Here is a 24,653-nt window from a genome sequence, read left to right as displayed (position 1 = left end):
TCACTCAACCTGACAGCACTTTTTTCCAAGCAGGGACCAGCACTACAACTATTCCATCACAAACAGGTTGTTCTTGATGACTTGGACAGACAAATCCCAGTGCCACAGTTAGCATCATCTCCTAACACTGCTGTGCCAGGCTATGTGAAGGCAATACAGTACTTTCAACAACAGCCTCTATTTTCTGGTAGAAGTTGGATCCCATCCATGCCTTCTCTTTTTCTGTCTAGCACATACAGACCACTGGCTTACCATATGTTTCCATTCACTGTCATGCACTGCCATCTCCTTCATTTCAAACTATTTTTATTTAGAAAATAAACACTTCAGAACAGCACAGAAAGTAGGAGAATTTGCCTGCCATGTGCCTAGTAGATTTTAGCCACTATAAAAGCATTTTGATTAATCCATAACTTTGGTCTTTTCCTCTTATTCTTGCATAAAGTCATTCTCTATGTTTTCACAGAATTAGGAAAGAAGGAAGTTCTATTTCTAATATTTTTAAATATTCTGAAATAATGAGCTTTATGCCTTTGGTTTAATGGTATGGACTATGCAGTAAACACCTTCAGAGCCAAATCAGAAATTCACTGTGGCAAAGGCTTATCAAACAGTCTGCACAGAGGTTATGCTGCAGTAAATACTCAAGTCACCTAAAAAAACTAAAGTGAGCAAGGAGGGTCTAACTGAAGCAGAACTGGAAATCCAGAGATCTCCATTCTCTTTCTACTCTGCTGGAGACAGACTTTGTAAATTGGGGCAGAGCATTCAACCATCAGCAGGTATTTGTTTAACTGCTGCTAGGTAAGAGAACACAGGAAATATGATTTCATTAGCACTGATAAGCAAAACTGTGTGGAAAATATTGTTGCACAACTGTGTAAGTTACCCTTATTCCATACAGTGGGTTCCAGTGAAACAAGTATGACAAGCAGCACATGGGACCTTCTCCTGGGTTCAGCTGTGATAGTTTCTCCTCAGTAGCTGGTGCAGTGCTGTGCTTTGGATTCTCTGTGAGAGTAAAGTTGATAGCAACAGCCAAAACACCAGAGTGCTAAGCAATGCTTGCATTAAGTCAAGGACTGTTCAGCTTTCCCTGCTCTGCCAGTGAGGAGGTGTACAAGAAGCAAGCAGAGCCAGCACAGCTGACCTGCACTGGCCTAAGGGATATCCCACACCATGGAACACCATGCTCAGCATATAAGCTGGGAAGAGTTGGGCAGGAGGGGCCACTTGCTGCTGGGGGACAGGACAGGCAGGTGATACTGTGCATCACCAGTTCTCTGGTTTCATTTTCCTTTTTTTTCCCCCCCATCATTTCAGTAGTACTATATTTTATTATCATTAGTATTGTTATATTGTACTTTTTTTTCATTATTAAACTGTTTTTATCTCAACACTCCAGGTTTTTTTTCCCCCATATTCTCCTCCCCATGGCAGTGGGAGCAGGGGAAATGAGTGAATGACTGTGTGGTGCTCAGCTGCCAACTGGGGCTAAACCACAAGGCACCCAGGACTGGTTTTTTCCCTTTTATACTCAGTTGCAGAGATGCAACTTACAATCCCACCCCTCTGCTGACATATTTTGCTCATAAGACATTAAAAGGAGGAGCACCTGCCAAAGTATATAATCATACAGAATATATTAAAAACAAAGTTTACCAGACCACATGGGAAAAAATATTTTCTTCTAGGAAGAAACATAAGCAATTTAAAAAGCATTCCCTTGAATTCAGAAGTCAAAAAGTACTCGACAAAATAAAACATTTTTTCACTTGCAGAAATATTTAGTCTTAAATCAGTCTTTATCAAAGGCTTCATTTTGCATTTAAAGTTTATTTTATAAAAAAATACCAAAAAAAAGATGCTTACAAAAATTCTGAGTAGTTCTTGCCCAAAAATGTTAGCTGCTGAATTCATCAAAACCAACTGTTTTTCTAAATTTAGACTTGATAAACTGGCACTTTACAGAAAATTAGGCAAACATCTCCTGACTTCTGGTAGAAAAATGTCAACTTTCTCTACATTTTAATTGTCTTTTTCAAAAGTGCAGAAGTGCACAAGGTACCTACTCTCACAGAAAATAAATGAATGCCTTTGAAATCACCTTTACACAGCAGAATTAGAAGAAAAATCAAAATGTATTTTGTTTACAAGTTTCATTGAATACATATGACTGGCCAGACCAAATGATCTATGGATTTGCTGACAGATGGAACCAGACACAGACCTTCAGAAGAAAGGGGAAGCAGGAAGGAGATAAGCACAAACATTTTAGTCAGCTCTGTCAAAATGTTGGCAATTCTACTAAAAAGGAATTACAGTATCCAATTCTGCCTGTTATTCTGCATCACTATCAAATGATCATATTTTTCTGAATAATTACCATTAGCATTTCAGCTACTTCTACTATATTTTGCAGAGCTGTCCAAGCAAAAGTGACACTGACATTAAAATCCTGTTTTGATTTTGAACACAAAATAATTGTTTGACTTGCAAAGCAGAACCTCAAATTTAACTTCATTGGTAATCTTTTTCCCTGTAACTGTTATCTCTTCACAATAGCTTTGCTTTAGTTTCAACATCAATAATTCTGAAATGTAGGAACTCCTGAAACTCATGCCTTCCACAACACCTTACACAAAGATTTCTTCAGCCTTACACACCACATTTAACTTCTATAAAATAAATAAAAAAAAATTGATACTACAAAACAATTCAGTGTAAAGATTTGTTACTGAAGTGAGGTCCCTTGGGGACAGACCTACCTCAGAATTGTTGAGGTGACACCTGTGAGTCCCTGAGAACCATCCCTCGCTCGAACACTGGTCAATGTCCACCTTCTGCAGATTGATGTCAACTTTGACAACACCTCTGAAAACAGAGAGAAACAGCCTTGAGCAATTACAGAAATAGGTTAAACATTTAAATTCTGCTGTAGGCTGAAAAGCAGAACTACATCTTTCTTCTAAATATGGAATTTGATAAAATGTCTAAAACCAGAGCATTTTTGTGCTCCCAGAGCCACAGTCACAGAAACATATTATTTTAGACTTTACTGAGATGTACTATGACAAGAGCTCAGTAAATCTAGCATATTAATTGGCAGTTAAGAACAAGTTTATGTTCAAACAATGTAATGCCCTTCACATTTACAAGGCAAAGACCCAAAATAAATGCAGTGAAAGACCTGCACTACTTTTTCCAGCCATCTGAGTGCAAGATACCAGACACTGCACCTCCCCCCATATCCAGCAAAAACGACATTCTCCCCTTTGCTCTAGGGAATCCTATTTCCCAAAACAACTGGCAAAAGCCTTTTTCTGTACTCTCCCCAGAGACAACCCAGGCTCCAGAGACATTCAGGCCTCTTCTCTGCAGCTCAACATCCTTCTCCAGCAAGCATCCAAACCCTCCCCCCACACCTCAGCCAGCTGGCCCTGCAATAAAATCTGATACATCAGAAAGCTGCACAAGCCAGCAACAGACCATTGATGTCTGTGAAGTAAAAAAAAAGTTTCATACACAGACATCCTGAAGGACCATCTGAATTGTGTAAGGTCTGTACCAAGAAGTCTCTAGGTTTCATGATCAACAGCTTACCTCAAATTATTTTGAAAGAAAAGCTAACAAGCCAATTTCAAAGCTGACACTTTATTTTATTAAAAAAACTTGAATATCATCAGAAGAAAAAAGACTGTAGTTCTATATCTTAAAAAAAAAAAAGCCTTAACATTCTTCAGAATGACCTAGAATATTTACAGCATCATTTTGTCAGAGCATGTCATCTATGACTGCTTTGCTGCAGTCCAGACTTGACAGAAATGTCAATATACAACTTCTAGTTGCTAAACCATTACAGAAACTCATCCATAGAGGATGAATCCTCTGTGCTAGTTTCTTAAATCTAGAATGCCATTCCTTTCAAGTCAATCATTTCAGCCACTTAGGACAAACATTTTCTCTTCCACAATTCTGGTCTTCCACAACTACAAACACCATCATCTCCCATCTTTCAGGCTGTGAACTAACAAGGGCATAGCACAGCCTCTATCTCAATGCACCTCATTCACCTCAAAGTGTGCTTCCTCTTTTAATTATTGCTCATAACAAAATAATAGTAACAAGACCGCTACAGAGCTGTATATTTGAGAGGATACAGACAAAGTTAGAACAGGCATAAGAGTGAGCTTGATCAAAACCAGGACAATACTGTTCCCTCATACGTGATCCCAGTACAACAAGAGTTCACAACAGCTAAATTTGGAGGTTCATCTTCAGGCATGCTATATAGTAAATGGAAAATCAACTACATCACATAAGTGGTCAGAAGAATGCATGAGAAAATTACATAAAAACAGGCAGTAGGAAGTTAGACAGTACAGGAGCACTTAATCCCACTTGGTCTCCTGACTAGAATCTAAGCAATCTAATGCTGGGCATATTTAGAAATTACTTGAAATATTTAAGTGCTGGTCCCTGCAAGTTTAAATTTAAAGTAGCACACACCACACTTCCGGAATATTCTGATATATTTTTAGCTTACAGATTTGTGCCTTTGTACACTTGTTTTGAATACCAAGGACTGCTCAAAACAATGTTTCTACTCCATAGAACTGTTTTTCCCATGTTCCAGTAAGCAATAACCTCAAGAGGGAAAATTGCCATGCTTGCAGATTACCTCTTTAAAATGTGGATATCAGCAGATTATAAATTTACCCTGGCAAGAAGGTGCCTGATCAGATGCCCATACCAGTAGAGATAACAGATCACTCATCTGGTCATGTGTAGATCCCACCAGGTAGATTTCTAATATTTTCTGGACCTTTATGAGCCAATACAATATTAGTGCATAGTCTGAGGACAGGACCTGTACTGCAAGTGAATAACCTCCTCATGGCTGCATACAGGCACAAAGCAGGCAGCAGGACCAGGACCAACACTACTCCTTGCTCTCCTAATTCATGCTATACACCAGTCACATTGGCAAAGCTATCAAGGATTAACATCATCCCAACTATTCCAAAGAAATCCGTTTATACAGTAGGAAAAGCAGTGGTGATTCAACTCCAAAAAAACCCATTCACCTGGGAAACCTGAAGCACCTGAGGGAAGGTGGTTTTATTTCCTTTACACAGAAAGTTTTTCCCTTATATACATTTTGCTTTTAACTGATAGGAGAGGAAACTCACCTTTCCCTCCTCAAACACTTCTGCAAAGAAAAGTACAGATTGAAAATAAAGGACAAACTAATCACTGCCAGAAGAGAAGAAGCACCTTCAAGAGTTTGCTGTGTGGTATCACAAGCAAGCTCTGTAGAAGCAGAGAGCCAGTAAAAAAAGTATATAAATATTCTCAAAAGAAAACCTACCTAGAGGTTACTTGTGAGAAAGACAACACACACAAGCCAAAGAAATTAGGGTCAGTAAGTACACTGAGAAAGTATTTGAGTATGGCCTTGTACCAGAAGTGCTTAAATTTGGAGAATTCATGGCATCTTCTAGTGGGACAAGCATCAGAAAGCAGGAGAGCATCCTAACACTCAGAGCCATGTGCTAGAAAGAAAGGAAAATAGTTCTGGACTTCTCACATCAGAATTGAAGAACTTATAACCTTTAAAAGCTCTTTAATACAGTTATTTTGTTAAAAATAGATGTGAAAATCAGGTTCATTCAGCAACTGACACTGGAAGAAGCCTCTTGTGATCATCCATAGTGTAATTATCTGCTCAAAGCAGGCTCAGTTAAGTTGGGGGGTTTTTTATATCTTCAATAATGGAGGCTTCACCATGTCTGGGAAACCTGATCTAGTGACTGACTAAACTCATAACGTCCAAAAGAAAAAAAGACTTCTGATGTTTAAATGAAATTTCTTGTATTTCAGTTTGTGCCTCTTGGGCTTTCCATGTTTTCATTGGACAAGGCTGAAAAAAGTCTGTCTCTCTCTCCTTTACACTTTTTCACTGGGTACTTACATGTAAAATGCCCCTGGAGCCTTTTCTTCTCCAGGCTGAACAGCACCAGCTCACTCAGTCCTCCCTGTGTGTCAGATGCTCTAACCTTTAACTGTGTGACCCCTCTCTAGGTTTGCTTCAGTACATCCATATCTCCTGTGCTGAGGAGCCCAAAAGTGGACACAGCACTCTTGATGGAGCTCCACCAGGCTGGGTAAAGAGGAAGGATCACATCCCTCAACCCACTGGCAAAACTTCCTCTCACCAACCAGGAGACTGTTGGCTTTCTTTGCCACAAGCACACTGTGATTCATATCAAACTGGTGTCCACCAGGAGTACATCACAAGTGACTGACCTCCAATTGGTCACCAGTTATCTATGCACAGAAGGCTGCTGAGTTGGTTAAACACTATTTCCCCCTCAGAAATCCATGCTGACTATTCCCAATCACATCCCTCCTCTTCACATGCTTCAGAAGGGATTCTCTCAATGATTCGCACCATCACCTTCCCAAGGACTGAGGTGAGACTGATCAGCCTGCAGTTCTGGGAAGTACCTTGGACTTTTCAACATCTTTTGTCACAAAATATGCTTTCCATTCAGCAAAGACCTTGGAAAAGACCTTTAAGATCATTCAGTCCCAACCACTCCCAAAGCCACCACTAAACCATGTCCCAAGTGCCACTTCTAAATACCTCCAGGATGGCTACTCAAACCCACCAGTTCTGGTGGGTGACAATCCTTTCAGTCAAACAAGTTTTCCTAATATCCAATGCAAAACTCCTCTGGCACAACTTGAAGACATTTCCTCTTGTCCTATCACTTGTCAGTTGAGAGAAGAGACCTCACCCCAATCTACTTTCAGGCAGTTGTAGAGCAGTAAGATCTCTCCTGAGCCTCCTTTTCTCCAGACTGAACTTCCCCATCTCCCTCAGCTGCTCCTCACAGGACTTGTGCTCCAGACCCCTCACCACCTCCACTGCCCTTCTCTAGACTTGTGCTCCAGCCCCTTTAATATATTTTCTACAGAGAGGGGCCCAAAACTGAATTCAGGATTTGAGGTACAATCTCAGCAGTGATGAGTACAGGAGAATGATCACTTCCTTGGTGCTGCTGGCCACAATATTGCTGATACAAGATACTCATGATCAATCATTCTCAGACAGTGTCTCCATATTCCTCCCAGGTTATCTGGTCCCACTTCCACCCCTACTTTCAATTTATATTTAAGTTTGTCAGGATCACCCTGTCAAGCCATCCAAGCTCAAAAATATTTTCATAATACTACTTTCACAAATACTACCAAATTCTTTAATTTCAAACTAAACACACGTTCCTCTTGCTTCTCTTGTACTACAGCTTTTCTTACAAGAAAGTCTTTCACATAATTCAATCTTCATGAACTCAGTGCAAACCTCTTTACCGACACTCTTCTCCCATCTGCAGTTCTTTTGTAGCACAACCTGAACTTTTGACATGGTTAAGCTGTTCTGGTTTTCCCTTTTCTCAGAGCTTTGTGAGTTTCTAGAGTGAAAATCTACAGCAAGAAGAAAACAGGACAGAGCAGGAGCAGGAAAGCAATCTCTCCTAAGAGTTACAAGCTGCCACAGGATTTCAACTGTTTCCCCCCACGGTGCACATCATGATTCTTTGTTCACTAGACCTCTGCAATATGTGTTTCATAGTAACATCACAGTTCTGAAGTGACACCAGGATCGGATGCAGTGCTTTCAAAAGCAAAGTTTCTTTAAGCATGTATGAGCATTTATAAAAGGTATCATGATGGTACAAGATTTCTACTGCATTCATTTGAGATCCTTTGCCATTTTAAAACACCATCTCAGACTTGCACCCCACTGCTATTACACAAAGTCCACCAATATGTACACAAAATATTTCTGAAATTCATCTGTGCTTAATACAGTAGCTGATTCAGCCTGTTTAGCCACCCACATTTTCAGTTATTTTTAATTCAACATTCAGAAAATGAAACAAATGGAAGAACACATCCTCCTAAAATGTATATGGACCAACTCCCTGTTATATTTATCGAGCTAATTGGGAATAATTGCAGTGTTGCTATCTTGGTGGAAGCAATCAAGACATATCAAGGGTGTAAGAGTAGGCTCAGCTTGTCAGCGTAACACATTCATCCACACTGGCAATGTTGCCTGGCTGAACCCAAGCCATAGTCATAAGTTAGTAACAATATTATTGGTAATCATGAACCATCTGGCAGGTAAGTATATTTTGTTAATCTCCTTGTAACAATAGATATTTGTTTCCTGCCACAATTTTATAGTCCTTACAAATACAAAAGAGATATCTGAGGATTGCATGTCCGTGTTAAACATGCAGTTAAGAAAGATTTAGTTGAATTATACATAAGATAATCATTGAAGAATGATGTCATCAAGGATTTTCTGTCAGGTCAGAGGTTTGATTTAAGAGGCTTTAATGCCTGTCTGTATTTCCAGTACTACTGTTTGTTGGCATGCTGCTTGCCTTGAAATCTGTGCCAGAAATTGATTTAAGCTTATTTTCCCAAACTACTAGCTATCTTGATAGTTTCAGTAGTTATATTTCATTTTAACAACACATTATAAAACCTATCTACAGAATTTTTTTTCCTCTACTTTAAAAAATAAAAAAAAACAAAAACAAGAGGAACAAGTTTTTTTTCTCCTAGTCAGCTTAAGCCAGAACCATACAAAATAATAGCCTGCCAACATTTAAATGGTGATAAAGAGTATCCCTGTGCTCTAGATCTTCAAAAGCTTTTCTGGCACAGGGGTCATCACAGCTCAGCTCATCACACACAGGTTGCCCTCCAAGCTTGTACACTTTTGTGTCTGTAAGCATTGTGAGCACTCATAATTAAAGTATAAGGGATGATTATTACACACTGAAGTGGGCATCAACCCCCACATCTAGACAGCTGCTTAGATTCTTGCTGTCACTTTCATTCAGCCCTCCATGCTGTCCTTCATAAGTCCTCTTCACCAGAAAACAAGGATATAAGAAAAACTAGTTCTCTACAGTCGTCAGAAATCTGCAAATGCCTGCTCCTCTAGACAAATACACACTGTATCTAGCCTAGCCAATGTTTTCAGGGCAGATGCATTTTCTGACCACTCTCATTTTGGAGGCTGTCACTTTCAAGAATATTAATCTTCAAATACTGCATACTACCTGACACCTGAGGCTCCTCCCAGGTACCATCAACCAAGCATCCAGAAACAATCCTGGTGTCAAATTCACACATCAATTTCAGCTACAAGTCTTACTGACAAGCATCAGCTTCTGCAGGTTGAAATTGCCTTTGAAAAGTTAAGATTTAGGATTCTGCATCACTTGGACAGTGTTAGAGCTGTTACCATGCATAACCAGCCAGATTCACAAAAGGCTACTGGGACATGACACACAATTTTGGCCTGGTCACAGAGTTACCACCAATTCCTTACTAACAGGACAGACACTTCCCTAATTCCTCAGCCATAGCATGACTGATGTTTTTCAACACACATTTTCATAGGAGAACCAGCTTTCACTAAAAATAAACTTAACTGAGGAGTAAAGTATAGCAGTGTGGGCACATAAATTAGGATTCACCTGCAAAGAAAATCCCTCTAGGCCATTTGAAACAGTACTACAAGGGCAGAATCTTAAAGCTGAATTCTCTATTGTCTGAAGAACTATTTCAAATTTAAATCTGCCTTCAGATTTATGGCATGCAGTGCTGCCTCCCTGGGGATCCCCCTGAAGTTAGAGTTTTTTTGACACTCTGAGGGGAAGGGATGGTTTGGGTTTTTATTTTTTGCTTTAGGATGTTCAAGCTGCTGCTAGCATTTTAACTCTGTCACAAAGCATCAGCTTGTATAGAAATGCCAGGTATCAGTGATGATAGAGTACCACTTAAATTAGATTATCCCTATGAAAAGAGATCTTGGAGCCAAATTCAGGTTACTTTTTTTTTTTAATGTTTCCATTACCATCCATGGGGTCAAAGAGGCAGGTGGAAAGAAAAGGATCCAAAGAATAGAGCATGACAGAAGAAAATATGCTAGGAACACAAAGAACCTTTGAAATAGAAGAATCCTGCACAGGAGGGATAGTCTCAGCCTAACTATACCAAATCCTGTGAACCTGAAGATTTATTTAAAGGTACCAAGGTCATTTTAAAACTCAAAAGTAAGTGGAAGCCAACCTCAAAAAAAAAAAAAAAAAAAAAAAGAAAATGGAAAAGCATAAACCTGGACAAAGAGGAACATACTAGTTGCAAGGATGTAAGACAAAACCAAGATATTTTTAGAAACAGCATGTTAAAAGGATAGGCTCTACTAATTAAAAACATTTAAAATAACTCAAGAAGTAGAAGGCTGAAGTAGAATCTCTAACACAATACACAAGATACAAAGATATAAATACCCAAGATATAAAAATTTCTCAGAGTAGAGATAGCTTCTGACAAAAATTAGTTACTTTCATCACTCTTGAAAGAATCAATGAAACAAAAATTAGCTTTCACAAGCAGGGATGTAAACAAGCACAACTATCTCTCCTTTGTTTGGCACATTCACAGATGACCATAAATGGGTGGCCAGTGACAAAGCCTGCAAGTGATAAAAATGCTTAATATAATCCACAACTAAACCTGGCTGACACAGAAATGATGCAATAAAACACTTTGAAAAAAATTCATTCAATATTTTGAATGAATTTTCAATTCCATTTCAATATTCAAATACTTTCATATTTTGAAAGTATTCATTTAAGAATCTGAGATCACCTAATGAATTTAGATTCATTAAATGAATTTCAAAACAGAAAATTATGGAATTAGATGGATATTATGGAATATATAAATATATTACAGAATACACTGCCAAACTACTTTGCAGAAGACAAAAATAAGTTAAAATGTGGATGAGAATCATGAAGGTCAGTTTAATATATAATTATTATCCAGTCATTCAGATTAAGTCTGAAAAAACAATCTTTTTACTGCTTATCACTGGTAAATTGGATATAACCAGGATAGGAGAACATGATGTTTTCCCTTCAGTACCTGCCAGAAGCTGCTTTTGGAGAAAGGGCTGTGGAAACCTTTCCTCTGACCCAACACAGCAATACATTTTTTCTTACCTTTAGGAACATTTCTATCTGAGCCCACACTCACAAACAGAATAGATGACAGTTCTGGAGATGAATCTCAGATAGTAAGGACTGCCACATGTCCACCCTTTCAGAAGAGCTTTGATAACCTCCTGTGCTGGAAGCCTGGCCCAAGTGGGATGGGGGTAGAGAACAAAGGAGTTGGAAACAGAAGTTTGACCCCAAAAAAACAGTTCTTTTTATTGCAACTTAGCATGTGCCATGTAATTGTGGACATGAATGCAATATGTGTTTCAATACTCTCATAGCCATATTTAACTGCTTTCTTCAAAGACCCACTTCTGTTTCTCCAATACTGGAGGAACCTGAATCATGGTTCTAAAAGAGAAATCCCTATTTATTGCTCCTTTCCTATGTTTCATCTACATCCAGTTTTCTACCCTATTCATGACCTCATGAAAAATGCTGGCAGAGACATAATTGATTGCCTAGAGAATACTTAAAATATCCTGAGGGTTTCCACAAACAGACAGTATAATAAGAGGCTTCTTTGTTTTAACTTCTTTTCAGGAACACAAATCTAAGACTTTCAGAAATTCTAGGAAATAAAGTATTCTTTTTCATTTTTGAAACCTATTCTAAATCCACCCACACCTTCAATCATGTTAAGGACTGGGACATGTTATAAAAAATGTCAACCTCATCATTTAAAAATATTTTCAGCATTACATAATTGTACAAAAAGAATTTAAAGTCTCCTTAAACAATTAAAATTTATTTTCTCTTAGCTCAATACTAAAGAGAGATTGGGGGAAACTTAAAAAGGGGGCTAAAGGAAGAAATTAAACCATGTCTAAAAGAAAAACATTACCCATTTCTAAAATTTCTCTTTTCATGTCTACAGTTGCTTAGGGTATTTTTACCAAGTAACTTAATAGCTGTGAAATATTTAGCAGAATAATAAAACATACCATATATATAAAATATATCTAAGAAATTACTTTTTTGGCATAAATACTTCTACCTCCATGGTTTAATCTGTCTTTAGTAATTTTTCCTTAACTAAGAGTCCCATCATAGTCGAATACTGGAGTGGTCCAAGTAGTTGTTAATGGTACAGTGGAAATCACTACATTATACTGCCTTTAGGGAAGAAACAGATCAATTTAATTGTGCAGTAAAGATTATCTTTGCATCAAGGAATATCTTTCCAATAACTGAGAGAAATAGCAAACCTCTGGAAGACAGAAAATATTAAGATGCAGCAAAATATGACCAAACTTCAGAATGAAGTTACCTGTAAATGATCCAGAACAAGATTCCATTCAAAATAAAAATAAAAAACAAAATCCAAAACAAACAGACCCCACCCCCAACTTATTCAGCTTGCTGATTGAGTGCCTTTCTGCCAAAACAGACATTATTTCATTAGATTCCCCCTAAAAACCTTTTTAAAATAGAGCAAAGGCTGTGCTGAATTTGGCAAAAAATTTGCTGGAATATGGTGGGAGAAAGCCAACGCTTCATATGCTGAAGACAATCTGACCTCCACAATGAGAAACCATGCAAGACCAATGACCAGTTCCCAAAATGTACATGTATTACAACACAATGTTAAAGAAAATGAGAACAGCACACAAGGGAACATTTTGAACTGCAAAAGCAGCAACTCATTCATCAGAGTTTGGGGATAACTGATGTCATTGCACAAGGCTGAAATAGTGCACATGAATCTGACTAACTACACTCAGGAAATACTGGAACAGGACTTGAGAAGAGGGACCATGGCAACACCAAGCTTATGACAGAGACTAAAGAAAGCCAGTTTGTATAGTCTAATAAACAAAGGGGCCACCGTGTATAAAGTCAAGGCAGTAAAAAACAGCTAAAAGTGCTCAAGTCAGATGAAAGAGTTTTGGATCAGAACAAATTCATGAGAACTGACTGCAAATAAATTCAGATCAGAAATCAGGAGACATTATCCAACCCTTAGGTCTGGCATGCCAGTGAACTGAAGAGTCAAGAGAGAAACTCACCTACTTAAAGATGGAGATTTGTCAGCTGATGACATCAAGTGGGCTTGTGACAGCAGAAGACTGACTCAGTGACCCAGGAGGACTTTATTTTAACTTGTGTGTTCCTATTAGCTGACTATTTAGTCATCTTTCTTCTAGATGAAGTGACCTTTCCCACTTATCTCTTGGACTGCTAAAGCAATGAAGACCTCTCATTTCTTCTCCAGGCACCAAGAAAATACTTTTAGAAAAGGAATCGTACTTATAACATGCAACACCTCACATTTTTCTAGTTTCTCAGTAAGGTTGCAAGGAGGACAATTGGGTCACCACATGCCATAAAATATGGTTCATTCTGACCATGTGATAGGCAGTAGCAGAGGAGGGGCACAGAAGATCTGTGATAGGTGTACTGCTACCCCCTGCAGCACTACAGTAGTAGAGTGATTAGGCACATTAGGTGGTGAATTTCAGCTGCAAACAGCATCAGTTTAGACAGGAGGGATGGTTAACATCAAGTGATGACTTCGAGTCTCTGTGGATTCTGATTTCTGAACAAGAGCCGCACTGCATCTTATAAGCAGGTAGTAGTAATGTTCTCTCCATGCATTTTGGGTGGAAAGACCAGCAAATGCAGACAACAAAATACCAGCAAGCACTGCTAAGAAGCTGCAGACAGGCAGCACTGCTAGCTTAGCACTGTACTAGCCTAATGTGGCCCCACTGGGCCTGAACAGCTTCATCAGCTCAATTAAGTTGTCTTTGGTTTCTCCACTTCATCTCAGTATTTGTCTACAGTGTAAGCCATGGCAAGACAACTTAACTATATTCTCTCCTTGGCCTTCACTTGAGGCAATTTGGCAGTAATCTCTTGGGAAGGGGAGAGGTGAAACTGAGGACAGATGAGCTGTTTCCAAGAACCCCTGGCCTATATCACAGCCTCAGGCCAAAAGCACTGTAAGTCTTCACAATGTTAAGAACAAAGCTTGCTGCTTTTTGCTGCACTTTTGGAACATCATTGAGAACAGCACTGCAGTAGCAGCATGCACTGAACACAGCCAGGAGTAGTTATCAGTATTGCCTTCATTAATCTCTTTCCATTGCTATGCCACACAAACAAACCCATCTGTCACTGCCACAGAAGAGATACCAAGAAGGAGCAATGGCTCTTCCTTCTGTAAAGTGAAAGAACTCTCTTTCACGGATGTAGCATGTTCCTGAATGTCTCGCACCCTGTTGTACCACTCCTTAAACCTAATGTGAGCAAAGAAAGTACACAAACTGTTAGAATAACATTGAAGAGGCATACACTAAGTTACCATTAATGGTATCATGTCAGAACACTAACTGGGAGGAGCATGGTAACTGATTCATTAAAATGTTTCTAACAGATGGTTCAAAGATACATGTTTGGGAGAACCAACATAGCTGCCCCAAAAGATGGAGGCTAATGATCACTGTTCCTTCATAAGGGCCTTAAATAAGAATTTAAAGTCAAAATATTGTGTCACTCAGACTGATGGTGAGGGAAGTAAAGCTTACTTCAAGAGATATCTTATAGTAATTCTATACTAATTTCCGAGTAACTACACTAGATTTTACATTTTTCTATTATGTGCTCATGCTTTAAACCATTTTTTCTCTTAAAAATTCACATTGAGGCTGTGTACTGAAAACACTGTAAATACTGAGACGAACAAGTCTTGGAAACATATTTTGTGTATACTATTTTCTGTGTAGCTGAGAAGTTACTTTCTCAATATCCCAAGTAATAATCTTAAAGCCCTTCTTTCATCTAGCATACTTCAAATCAGGAAGACAGGAACTATCTTTCAGCCTTGCCAGAATGTGTATGTATTTATTATTTTACTTCTTCCAGCCATTTTATAGAAAGGCTTACAAACTATCTCTGTTGATACAACAAATCTTTGCTAGTTTTGTCCTAACTGTTCAGTCTAACAGCAACACAACACTTTGAACTTGCACAGCATACTCCATCTCAAGATCTTCTAAATAAGAAGTGGTTCTCCATGCTTAGATGAGCTCAGTGAATGCCCTTTGAAGTATCAGAGTTATAATAGGTTATTCTATTTATTCAATGAAGTGACCCCTACACAGCAAACAGAGGCTGGGAAGAAGAGGCAGGGAAGGCAGTGCTCTGTACTGCATTCAGGAGGACATCTACTGGTTGCCATGGTTGGCCAGGGTTATGCCAAAACAGACCTGGTGTGTTCTGCACACCAAAGCTACCACAGCAGAAGCCTACACCACTGAGATGCTTCCCGGCAACACAGAATCTTGGCATGAAGCTGGGATTGGAGCTTTAGACTCTTTTGCTTTAAACATGGGTTTACTTCCTCTTCAGTTAAGTCAAGATTGAAGCTTCTTTGAGGTAAGCTTTATATCAAAATTTATATTCTCAAAGAGCTGGTTTGTAGCTGCTACAGCACCTACAGCCTAGTGGGTCTGCAAAACTATACCCAACAAGAGAATATCAGCCTACATTAACTTTCATCCTCATCCTGAAGTTCATCAAATGTTGAACATTGCATTTCAATGATCTCTGACAAGCTTCCTGACTTCTCTGGACTCCCTAGGGTCCAGCAGAGCTCTGCAGCAGACCTATTCCTGGGTTTTGGTCTCAAAAGCAATTCAGCAACAAACAGCCTACAGATGAGCTCATTTTACCTTAACCCTACCATCCCCATAGGTTTGAAAATTTCAGGGCAAAATGTAATTCAACAGAGAAATAAGCAGCCATTATACATTCAACAAATTTCAGGCTTTTTCAAGAATTTATGACTGCACTCATTATCTCTTTGACCTCACTGGATTTCAGACTAAGCCAAGAGAAACAGCATTTTGAGACACTACTGCCTCGCCACCTAGGTGTGGCAAAATCTCTTCCGTGTCTGCTATGTTCTAATCAATCTTTACCTACTACTAATTCATACACAAAAGAAATCCTGTGCTCCTCTCTCATCCTGAGAGATGCCAGCTGCTTCTGTGCAGTGGGCATTCCCCACTGGACAGAGGTACCTGTGAACCCCTCAGAGGAGTGCCAGGTGAAAAACCGGCATCTCACACTCTACAGGTTGCTCTCATTCTTTGACCAAATCTCTCTTCAATGTTAAAATACAAAGATAGAAAAAGGCTCTTTCTTGTATCTTCCTCTGTTAGTTGCATTTCAGTGGCAAAGTATATAAAAGCAACAAAGTATATAAAGCAATACAAAATAAGCAAACCCTTACATGGTGGTGCAAAGAAAAGCTTTCTTACTGCCAGTTCAGGTTATAGCTACACGAACTATGACAGAACTGCAGTCACCAACACTTACTCACCTACAAGTGTACTGACCGCTGACCAGGCTCGAGCACCCCACAGTGGATGTGCTCTGGAGACCAGACACAGCAGTTTACCAGCACAACAATGCTATTTCCCAGCAGGTTAAAAGCATAGCTGGGGTTCAGCTAGGTTCAATTTCACAGTATAGTAAGAAATAACATCTCAGTGAGCATTTTCCTCTTGCAGACACAGAAAAACTTCAACTGGCAATTGCTGCTCCCCTCTCCCCCCCAGAGGCACACCAGGAACGTAACCCACATGCACGTCTGCTCCAATAGGAGCAGGTAAAGCAAATACTACTGGAGACGACAGCAATTCTTTTCTAGAGCAACAGCTCCCGAAGGCACAGCTCATCAGGAAGGCCTGAGGCTGCTCTGCGGTGTGACTGAGCAGCCCGTGCGGCAGGGGCTGAGCAGGTCACCCAGAAACCAGAACGCCCTTCCTTAGGAGGGGGCCAGAACTAAAGCCCCCTCCCCTTCTCGACAGAAAGCAAGCAGAGCATTCCTCTTACCTAAACTCGGGCAGGAGGTTTGGCCGCAGCCCATAGAAAGCCGCCGAGAGAGTCACTAGCCAGCCGGGTTTGTAATTCCCATTCTCACACTCCAGGTATGGTGAGGACCACCTGATGTGGTTCTTCTCAGCAGTGAAGCTCTCCCGCCTCTTCCAACTGTTTTCCAAAGTTTTGGGGCCCGTGTTTATGACCTTCCTGTGCAGATGTGGCCTCCACTTGCGCTTCAAGCTATGGAACCACTCAGTTTCCACAGAGGCGTTGGCCAGGCGGTGAGCCGTGGAGGACAAGTCCTGCAGGAGAACCTGGCTCTCGTGCCTGCTGGCCTGGAGGAAAATCTGGGGAGTGGAGGAGAAAGGTTCCGTGCTGAAAGTGATAGCGGCCCTGGAGATGTTGGGGTCCTCCTCCAGCAGGCTCCTGATTAAGGCGCGGTACCACTCCAGGTCCTCCTGCAAGTTCTGCTCCCGCGACTTATTGCTCTGGAGGATCATGTTGAGTAAGTTGGTGGCGTGGGTGAGGGTGCCCAGGGCGCCGTGCAGGGAGGGGTGCGAGGTGAAGCGCGACTTGCCGGCGAGGCTGGCCAGCTCGTACCGCCCGGAGCAGTTGGCTCGCCGCAACTCCCGGGAGTCGCCCGTGTAGAGGAACGAGGCCACGTCCTGGGGCACCTCCTCGGCGAGCCGCTGCGCCAAGATGGTGCTCTCTGTAGAGCGGCTCCGCGGGGCCGGCAGAGGCTCCCGGCTCTTGATGTGGTTGTAAATAGGATGCTTCCCTCCGAGCGCCCGCTCCCGGCCGCGCACTGCCTGCCCTTGGTCGGCGGCAGCCCCCAGCCCGCGCTGGGCGAGGAGCAAGAGGAGAAGGAGCCGGAGCAAAGCCATGTCCCCCAGTGCTGCCGGCGAGGCGGCCGGAGATCGGCTTCGCGCAGGCGGCCGCGGCGCAGGGGTGCGAACGCGCAGAGGCGGCCGAGCGGCAGCGGGGCGGAACGCGACCCCCGGCCCGCGAGTCACCTGTGGCGGTGCCGCCCGCAGCCGCCCCAGCGCGGGACTCCGCACAGCCCCAGCGCCGGCGCGGAGCGGCGCGCAGCCCCTCCGGCGACAGCGGAGCCGAGCCCGCCTGCGCCTCCTCCCGCCGCGGCCACCGCGCTCACTGAGCTCCTGCCCGGCGCAGCGCGCAGGGGCGGCGGCGCCCGCGCCCGGCGCAGCGGCGGGTCCCCCCGCGGAGCCCCGCCGCCGCCCGCGCTCCGCCGCTCCGCATCCTTCGGGCGCCGCTGCCGGAGAGCGGGGCCCGCGCCGCGGGACTGCCACTTGCTGCGGGGATCGGCGGACGGGGCTGCTGCCGGGGAGCCAGCGGGCAAGCGCCCGCCCCCGCCAGTGCTCGGCTCTGCGAGCGAGGACGCCCGGCCGTGGGAGGGCGGATGCTCGCCGGGAGGCTCTGCCACGGGCAGCCCCGCTCCGCGCGGCGCCCCTCACCGCCGGCCCTTATAGGTGTACGGCAGGCAGCGGCCGCCCTATGTGGCCGCCTCGCCTGTCAGTCAGCCGGCAGCCACTCACGGGGCAGGAGGACGGCGCCGTGCGGTGCCGGGGGAGGCGGTGCTGCTGCCGCGGAGAGGCGTCGAGGCACCTGGCTTCACCTGAGCGGGCTCAGCCGGGGACGGAGGCGGGGCAGGCGCCGGCCCCGGCGGGAGCCGCGCCGCTCTCCCGGGGCTCGGGGGTCGCGGGCGGGGAACCCGTGAGGGCTCGGCCGCGCCCGGGCCGGGGTCGCCCGCGGCGGGTGGCAGCGACACCTGGTGGCCGGGCCTGGGGCGGCGCCGGGGCGAGCGGGGCACCCGCGGGGCGAGCGCAGGAGGGGCTCCGGGTGCCCGAAATACCCTCCTGCGAGCCTCCCCCGCCGCTGCGGGGAGCAGGAGAAGCCCGGCGCTGCGGGGGAAGGCAGTTCCAGCTAGATCCGCAGCGTGGGCTGGTGCCTGTCAGGGCTGCGTGCCGCTGAGGGAAGGCGCTCCCGCTTCCAGCATTTGCAGGGTGGGTGGATGGAGGGGGCGCAGGCTGCTCGGCTGCCCAGGGACGCGTGGGACCGGCCGGGCTGCCCAGGACGGAGGCGTTTGGCGAAGGGAACGTTTGTGTGGGAATGGGCAGCTAACTGCGCCTTGGGGATCCCCGGCCCGTGGGCTCGGCCGGGCTGCCCCGCCCGCCCTGCTCGCCTCACCTGCCCCGGCACGGAGAGCATCCCGCCGGAACGGGCGCGGGGCCGCCTTCCCTCTCCCTGCGGCTACGGTGGCTGGCTGGTTGCATTTCTCTAACCACGATTTTTTTTTCCCTTTGTGTTTTAACTCCAAGGTGCTAGCTAATTCCTACAACTGTTTTCAAAACGAAGCCCTTAATCCAGTGGCTTTTAACACTGACCTTCGGAGCATGTGTGTGGAGAACAGGCTGATCACCCAGCTTTCTTCCTGCTCTGTGGAAACCCCCTTGGAATAGCACAAATGCTTAGAAGATGTAGTTAGGATTTTCCAGATAAGCCACCATGATCAGTAATAAGGATCAAGTTTAGTAGAACATTTCAACACGTGTGCATTTTCTTTGTGCATTTTCTTTGGCAGAAGTATGCACCTGCTCAACATCTTACAAATGCATGAGGGATTTGTGACAGGAGACAGCAAAGGGTGAGTTTTGGAGGAGATGGTCCACAGCAAAATCTTCTAACTACATACATTCCCATTTTATATAAAGTTCCATTTTGGAATTTAAAAGTGCAGATGAAAAGAGTAGTAAAAGAGGATCTTTTTTTCCTTTTCTCCCCCACACACGTACACGTGCATGTACATCCTATAAGGAGCAGATTTCAGCTATGCAGAATGTATGATCTAGTTTTAAATCACTGACAAGCTATATCTGCTTCTTAAAGCATAATCTTATTTTAGAATTATTTGAAACGACACTTGACAGACTAGTCACTCTACGATAGCTAAATGTAAATTACATTTGCAGTCCATATATCTTAGTGATGATGTGCACTTTTTCTTTACCTGTGGACACCTTTAATAATTGCAATATCACATGTTGGTTAAGAGAGAAAGTTATAAATGCTTTTTCTCTCTTGCTGCATGCAGTAGAAGAGGATATTCAACACGTAGGAATAATTTACTTGTACTGAAATTTCCCTCAAGTGAATAGTTTGTGAGATTATTTAGAAACTGCTTATACTGAGAAGCTCAGAAGCTGGTATTTACAGTTTAGTACAGCACAGGGACTCTGTATTTCCAAGTCTGCTCTGAGCAAATACCTAAAGATGCATCATTTGCTGTGGAGAAGAGAGAACTAGGGCTTTTGACAGCAGCAGCTCTCAGGACTAAGCTAAAGTAAAGTGGGATCTGTTATGTGGAGAGATATCACTGGCAACATAAATAAACACATTTTTTAAATGGTGTACCTGGGCTGATTCTCTTTATTGACAGACAAGGGCTGCTGTAAAGGAAAGATCAGTTCCCTCTTGGAAATTCATTTTCCCTACTTTAGCCTGACTATTAATACCCATCTGAATTGCACTAGGCCTGCTCAATGGCCACATTCACACATTCTCAGGATAATCAAATATCCCCTTAATGTACTTGCATGGTAAGTCCCTTGTATTTCCTGATAACTTCATAGTCCTTCCACATACCCTTCTGCAGTAGCAGCCACCATTCCTCCTGCCCTTGTCCCTCACTAACACCCCAGAAGCTGTAGTTCTTAACCCAAGGGTTTGCCAGGAGCAAAGACCCAAATGGCTTTGTGCAAACCTCCAGATGCTGGAAGTCTCCCTTAATCTCAAGCATTAGAAGTCTCTCTTTTTCCTGTCCTGTGTGTTTGGTCTCTATGCTAGCACTTTGGAGTCAGAGGGAGAGGATGAGGAGTTTAATGAGGATTTTCTCATTCAGGATCATGGCTGAGTCTTGTACAGCTGTGTCACACAGGGTTCCAAGAAGCCGTCTTTATCCTGTAGGGCTTCCTTCTGCAGTCAGTTCAGAGCTGATCCCAAACAGCTACTGTGTACAGCCAGATCCAGAATGAGACACAAACTGATTTTAAGACATTGCAAATGTGCATCAACTTTCAACTTTGTAAGCACTATGCTGTGGGACCCACAACTTACCATTCACGGCTCAGATCCAGGGAACTGGCAATATGGAAATATAGTATCCTCCTAGATTAGGGAAATCTACCAAATATTTTATTTACACAAGTTTACTAAGGACTGAAAGAGATGTAGAAGCCTGTGATCATTGTATTTTTATTTTACTATAAAAATGCATTAATATTTCTGGACAGTTGTATGTAATCAGTTGAGTGTGTCAGAAATCTGTTCAGCTGTGACCAAGACAAAGTGAAAATGGACTGGGGGTCCCCAGAGACACAAGATTACTGTAACTGAGTAATGCTTCCTATGCTTCTGCCTCAGTTCTGCCAGAGGTGCTGCATCAAGCCATCCTGCAAGGAATCAGGAGGCATGTGACCACTGTCCTGAATATTTCTGAGTTGCTACAACTACTGCAATTGCTTCACTCAATGCACTTGTACATGAAGCATCTCATTTCACTGTATTACCTATCAGGATTGAAGTCAGCTCTACATGAGTCTAATTACAGTAAAGAAAGAACAGTAGTGCAAAATGTTAGCTGTTATTAACAGAACAGAGTAAGTATAACCTACTTTCTTAAAATATGGTCTATGCAAAAAGATCCTGGTTTGTCTGAAGTATTTGAAATGCTAAAAGCATCAGAATTACTGTGTTGTTAAACCAGTTGGAAACAAGGAAAGACTGTTGTAGCTGGGAAATATATTTAAAGATTCGTTTATTAGTTTTTGTCCTAAAATATTTAGGACATATACAGAGAACACCCACAAGAGTAACTGCCAAAACTTTTTAAATTGTGTTGTATTTCTCTCACAAAACAGAGACAAAATGTTTATCAAAATAACTGTTTCTTGGTATTTAAAAACACATGAAAAGTAAAGTATTCTTTAAAGTGCTCCTACCTTTAGCTTGAGTACTTAAACAAATAACATTCTGGCAGCAATATTTTTTGTCTGTCTGCTAATGACTTCTGGTCTCTTTAATTAATTTCAGGTAAGTTTGATAGCAGACTACAAGCTTCTACAAAAGCTGTCATGAAACTCACAGCTGGATCAGAGAAAGCAACCCATGCTCATTTTTGTGCTGAGGGAAAAGCTTCAAAGTGAATTCAACAGTGTAAAGGTCTTTTTGGTCTTTCATTTGGCCACTTATATTGGCCAATAAGTATAAATATACCCCAAAACAGCTGAAACATGTGAACAGCCTCCCTATCCAACAGGAGGCTGATAGGGTAGAACTCAAAAAAGACAAGGGGGAGCTGCAAGTACTGTTGACAGTGGGCACAGAGCCATGAGACTTTAAGAAACAATGCAGAGTCCATGGGGACTGAGAGAAATACTGATATTACAGCAGAGGGTGAGAGAAAAAGTGAACATGAATCCACTGGAAAGCAGGCTTTGTTGCTTCTCTTGTTTTCTCTCACAAATGAGTTTAAACCATCAGCTAAATATGTCAGGAGGAAATAGTCAAAATGCAAAGTACTAAAGTTTTTACTTGGAAGTGGACAAAAGAAGCAGCAAGAGCTTGCCTGTCATTTGATGTTCACTGTTAGGAAGAATTTCCAACCCACTGGATATTTTGTTAGAAACATTGGGACAGAAGGAATCTGTCAGAGGTAGTAGTAGTGGAGCACTCCAGCACTGCAGCAAGACTACATCCAGCACAACTGTCTCTGGCAGGGTCTTGCTTTCCTACTCTCAGAGCTTCCAGCCAGGTAGACCCCACAGCCACCCTAACTACCTTCTTCCACATTTCATTGCCTTAGCAGCAGCTGTGGGGTGAGGGGACCCCATAACACACTTAAAGTCTTCTTCAGTTTCTTTTTTTCTTTCCTCAGAGCACAATCACGATAAACTAGTATCTATCTGCAAAAGACCACTTTGACTTACTCCTTTTTTTCTTTATCTGAGCTAAATTAATGAAATTTCTTAACAGGTTATGCTTTGCTTTCCAAAACTGTTGTTGGCCCTGCTGTTCTCTTCTTGATTCCATTAGCCTGCTTCTCTAGGTGTCCCAGACAAGGCCTCCCATTATGCATCTTCTCCAGAGCATGTAAAATTCTCTGTTAATGTACCCCACATTGAGGTCTGCCTGCTTTTTCACCTTCATCACAGTATTAACCACTACTCAAGTCTGTAATGCTGAGTAATCCTCATAACCTTTCAAAACATATTGCTTCCCAGTTATCTATTATCTATTTTTATTTGAGGATTTGAGCTCTGCTACCTCTGGGTAGTATTTTGTACTAGTATTTGCTGAATTTTACCAAAGTGATTTTAGGCAACCTCTGATTTTTCCAAATTATATTTTTGTTCCTATTCTATTTTTCAAAATGCTTATAGCTATCTCCTTTTTCTTGTAGTCATTTGCTAATGATTTGACCTTTTATTTCCTTAGCCAGTCTGTTCATTAACCTATTTAACAGAATGTATCTGAGATCAGAACCCTTCAGGAACTTAGAAACATCTTCCTGGTTTGATAATACACAACTGATACTTACTTTTGAGAATTAGTTCAGGGTCAATTACTTACCCACTCATGAATCACCTACACAATATGTCCTTAGCTTACTGATAAGAACCTCAAGTATATAGTGAATGCTGCTTTTGCAGACATATAGCATATCTACTGCTTTGTCACTGTCCATGAGGTCAGTTATGAGTCTAAGAAGAGAATTCAGCTTGTTCATGTGGAGTTTTCTTGACAAACTCACAATGGCTAAACTTAATCAATTTATTATTTTTAGGTGATTACTAAAAAATAGCTTAATAATTCTTTTGTGAGTCTTCTGGTGATATCTATTTCATTAGTTTCTTTATAATTTCTCTCATCTCTTTTTCTGAAAATACATAGCATGATTTTTTTCCAACTTTAGAATCTCCCCTCCAACCACTTGAAATAGCAAGTGGTAGTATATGCTTGAAAGATCACACCTTATCTCCAGCAGAGAATATTATTCTAGATTAGGAGAAAATGACAGAAAATACATTGATGACTTTGATGCCTAATTGTTTATGGAGAACTTGCATCTGATATGCAGATGGATCTAATATGCAGATACAGACTCTACAGTTTAAATAAACACTATTCAAAAGCTTTGTTAGTTTATTCACAGTTGGGAAAATATGGGGGATACTGAAATGCAGGTCTAAATATAGTCCATATGGAATACAAATAAAAGTACAGTCCACTCTGCTTGTATTTTACAGACATGATGTAAATGTTGGGAAACACTGTGCACATATACTGAGAGCTGGTGGTGCCCTCAGCCTCTGTGGCAAGAACACACAGTGTAACAAAATTGGTCTGAGGAGAGCAAAACTGCAGCTCAGAACACATACCCAGAACAGCCAGAACCCTGAGACAGTTTCCACTAATTCTTTATTTGAAATTAAAACAAATGTAAACCAGAAACTCCTGTGACAATTAAGGCAGATGCAGCAAATGGAATAAATGACTAATGTAGTAGGTGAGCTGCCTTCACAAAGCAAATCCCACTTCCCTTTAATTTCCAGTATAAATTTCCAGTGCTAAATAAGGACATTAGGTGAGCATCACCCCTAGTAATGGTAGAAGAAGGTTCACTGCTGTATCCAGAAGGAGACATTA

The 24,653-nt window shown here is 42.2% G+C and overlaps 1 protein-coding gene across 1 annotated transcript in view; it reads right to left on the bottom strand.

Annotated features, from left to right (window-relative positions):
- GPR158 (G protein-coupled receptor 158) overlaps window positions 1-18,053 on the bottom strand; it is a 180,792-nt gene extending 162,739 nt beyond the window's left edge. The window contains exons 1-2 of the mRNA XM_056483286.1: window positions 16,941-18,053; window positions 2,769-2,874 (exon numbers count right to left, since the gene is read on the bottom strand). Coding sequence (XP_056339261.1) covers window positions 2,769-2,874; window positions 16,941-17,812 — 978 coding nt within the window. The 5' untranslated portion in view covers window positions 17,813-18,053. The remainder of the gene's footprint in view (window positions 1-2,768; window positions 2,875-16,940) is intronic.
- Window positions 18,054-24,653: the final 6,600 nt, after the last annotated feature.

The sequence above is a fragment of the Oenanthe melanoleuca genome, chromosome 2 (assembly GCF_029582105.1).
Source record: "Oenanthe melanoleuca isolate GR-GAL-2019-014 chromosome 2, OMel1.0, whole genome shotgun sequence".
Taxonomy (NCBI): domain Eukaryota; kingdom Metazoa; phylum Chordata; class Aves; order Passeriformes; family Muscicapidae; genus Oenanthe; species Oenanthe melanoleuca.
This window is presented reverse-complemented; position numbering and strand designations above follow the sequence as displayed.